General features: G+C 40.2%; 2 protein-coding genes across 2 annotated transcripts in view; both read left to right on the forward strand.

Moving 5' to 3' along the window:
* The window catches only part of SARC_08600 (hypothetical protein), a gene marked incomplete at its 3' end in the record, with an annotated part of 3,952 nt that extends 3,017 nt beyond the window's left edge, over positions 1-935 (forward strand). Inside the window, exons 5-6 of the mRNA XM_014297412.1 lie at positions 223-457; positions 791-935. Of these exons, the coding sequence (XP_014152887.1) occupies positions 223-457; positions 791-935 (380 nt within the window). The remainder of the gene's footprint in view (positions 1-222; positions 458-790) is intronic.
* Positions 936-1,923: 988 nt separating this feature from the next.
* Positions 1,924-2,553, forward strand: part of SARC_08601 (hypothetical protein) — a 3,012-nt gene continuing 2,382 nt past the window's right edge. Inside the window, exon 1 of the mRNA XM_014297413.1 lies at positions 1,924-2,361. Within this exon, the coding sequence (XP_014152888.1) occupies positions 2,163-2,361 (199 nt within the window). The 5' untranslated portion in view covers positions 1,924-2,162. The remainder of the gene's footprint in view (positions 2,362-2,553) is intronic.

Here is a 2,553-nt window from a genome sequence, read left to right on the forward strand (position 1 = left end):
AACAACATGTTTTACCTACAATCTCATGATATATCTGTATTTAATGAGTATGTCCTTGAAAGATTCAGGGTGCCTATATCATAAAGAGATATTACAAGTGACTATATTTGAAACTGCGACGTATCCTAACGTAACCGATGTTCTGTCTGTGATCTAGCAGTCGAGTATGATTTTATGCTTCGCCATTGGTACTAAATCTGCAAATGATCTTGTGGCCAACAGAAGGGGACGACAAACTTGGCAAATCAATGTTATTCTATGGTTGCCGGAATCGCAACGAAGACTATCTGTACCAGGAAGAGCTGGAAGCGTTCAACGCCAGCGGTGTCGTGGATGACCTACAAGTGGCATTCTCGCGCGAGTCTGCTGAGAAGGTGTATGTCTCACACTTGATGAAGCAACACAAGAAGCAGATCTGGGATATGCTTGACCAGAAAGGGCACATCTACGTTTGTGGGTATGTTTCTGTGGTATGAGCTCCATATACTGTATCGTTTGCTCCTTCGCTACTTTCCTGGGATGTCAGTGACGGGTAACTAAAGTGATCTGGCATTTTTTTTTTCTGCCTGTACAGGAAGTGCTTTATTCTCTCCTGCTCCGTGCAGTGACTTTACAGCTGTATTCACGTATTTGCGCGCATATATGTACATATATGTGTTCATATATGTATATATATATATAATGTATTTAAACACATGTTGTCGATGCAATCTGACCCTTCCGTTGCGTTCTCATATAGATTCTGTATACGCGTTAATTAATACTCGATTCTGTTTGATTGCTTATCTAGTGATGCGAGAAATATGGCTAAGGATGTCCATCAGATTCTGCATGACCTGATTGTCGAACATGGAGGCCACTCCTTCGAAGGAGCGGAGAAGTATATCCGGGATCTTCAAAGTAGAGGCAGATATGCGCAGGATGTATGGTCATAAGCACGTCGAGTATTGCTTCTATTGTATAGAAGCCTGTGCAGTGCTTCAGCCTCAATAAGGTTTACCGCGATTACAGGAATAGAAGGCTACTATAATATTAAATAACAGCGTATTACGTATGCGTATCAGGCTCGCTGACAGAGCTCATTAGCGCCTGATCGATTAATAGGACTTACAATCGCCTACTGCGCTGTTCTGCTGTACTATAGTTACTCGACTCGTTGTGTAGATGCATGTGCCCGCTTCGTCGTGTGTATTGACAGTCAACCCAAGATCATGCAAACATCTATAGGGTGTTGCGAATTGTATATAAAGCTAAATATCGTAGTATAATAACGTATTTTTCGAGAGCTTTACGTTGAAGACCAATCATCCGCCGACAATTCACCGTATGATCTGTAAGCTGATGCCTGTGTATTTTCTATCGTTTTTCTGCACCACGGGTACGATTTTAAATTCAGATTTCCTTCGCCTTTCATGTAAAAAGAGGATGTCGTTTCTACATATAGAAGAAAATGACGAGGAATTGGTTTTTATAATAGCTTTCCTCCCGAGAAGTGAATTGCGGTTTCTGTATCTATTGTTTGATTTTAAGGCTATATTAATTACCAAACTCCTAAGTGCGATATTTCAGAGGACGAAGTAGAGCGCCAATTCGTGGTCTGTTACGACTACAAACTAGAGGAATTCCCAACTGGAGTTGTAACCTACCCACTTGAATCTTCAAGATATACATCGGCGGGACTCCATTCACCGAGTCTCATGACTCATATCTAGAGTAGATTGTGGTAAATCTCGAAATCTATTCGCCCTATTCTATTTTTTTTCAAATTGTTGTATGTTCCATGAATCCATGGTATGTAACCGAACCGTAACATACAATCCAGTATTACTGAATACATCGTATTCCACATTCCAATTTCCACCCTCTCTGGCAATAAGAATTTAAAAAATGTGTGTTCAATTTAGAAGACAGGTAATGAAATCAGAAATGTAATCAAAAATATATATACGGAATCACGGATGAGATGAGATGAGATTGTGATTGCATCGCCCAATAAGAACCACCAATTTTACTGATGACTCATACCGACTTCGAAGTTTGATACATACTGTACAGTGTACAAACTACATACTGTACAATGTACAAACTACAGTCTACAATATGTACTACACGCATTTATATGATGGCAAACAGTAAACACAGTTACATATCAGTAATAAATTATGCGTATCGAGGTGCAACGTGTGCTACAACGTTTTCGCCGGTTGCCAGTGGTGCTAGCCCCTATGGCGGGAGTGTCTACACCTCGACTGGTCGCCGCTATTTGCAATGAAGGCGCGACCGGCATACATGCAGGGGGTTTCCGTAGTGTAATGCAACTAGCACAGGATATCGACGAGATCAGGAGCCTACTTGGTGAAGGTAGGTATAATATACAGCTGGATGACTTTTGCGTATATGTTATGGACGATTGTGAAGGATAGAATGTAGAATGCATCAGGTACTTTAATACATAACAGTGTCATATGAGTAGTAGATGATATAAAGATGCAGAACTATACTGATCAGTATGTACCCAGATGTATATATATATATTTATATATATATATATGT

This window comes from Sphaeroforma arctica (assembly GCF_001186125.1).
Source record: "Sphaeroforma arctica JP610 unplaced genomic scaffold supercont1.788, whole genome shotgun sequence".
Lineage (NCBI taxonomy): Eukaryota > Ichthyosporea > Ichthyophonida > Sphaeroforma > Sphaeroforma arctica.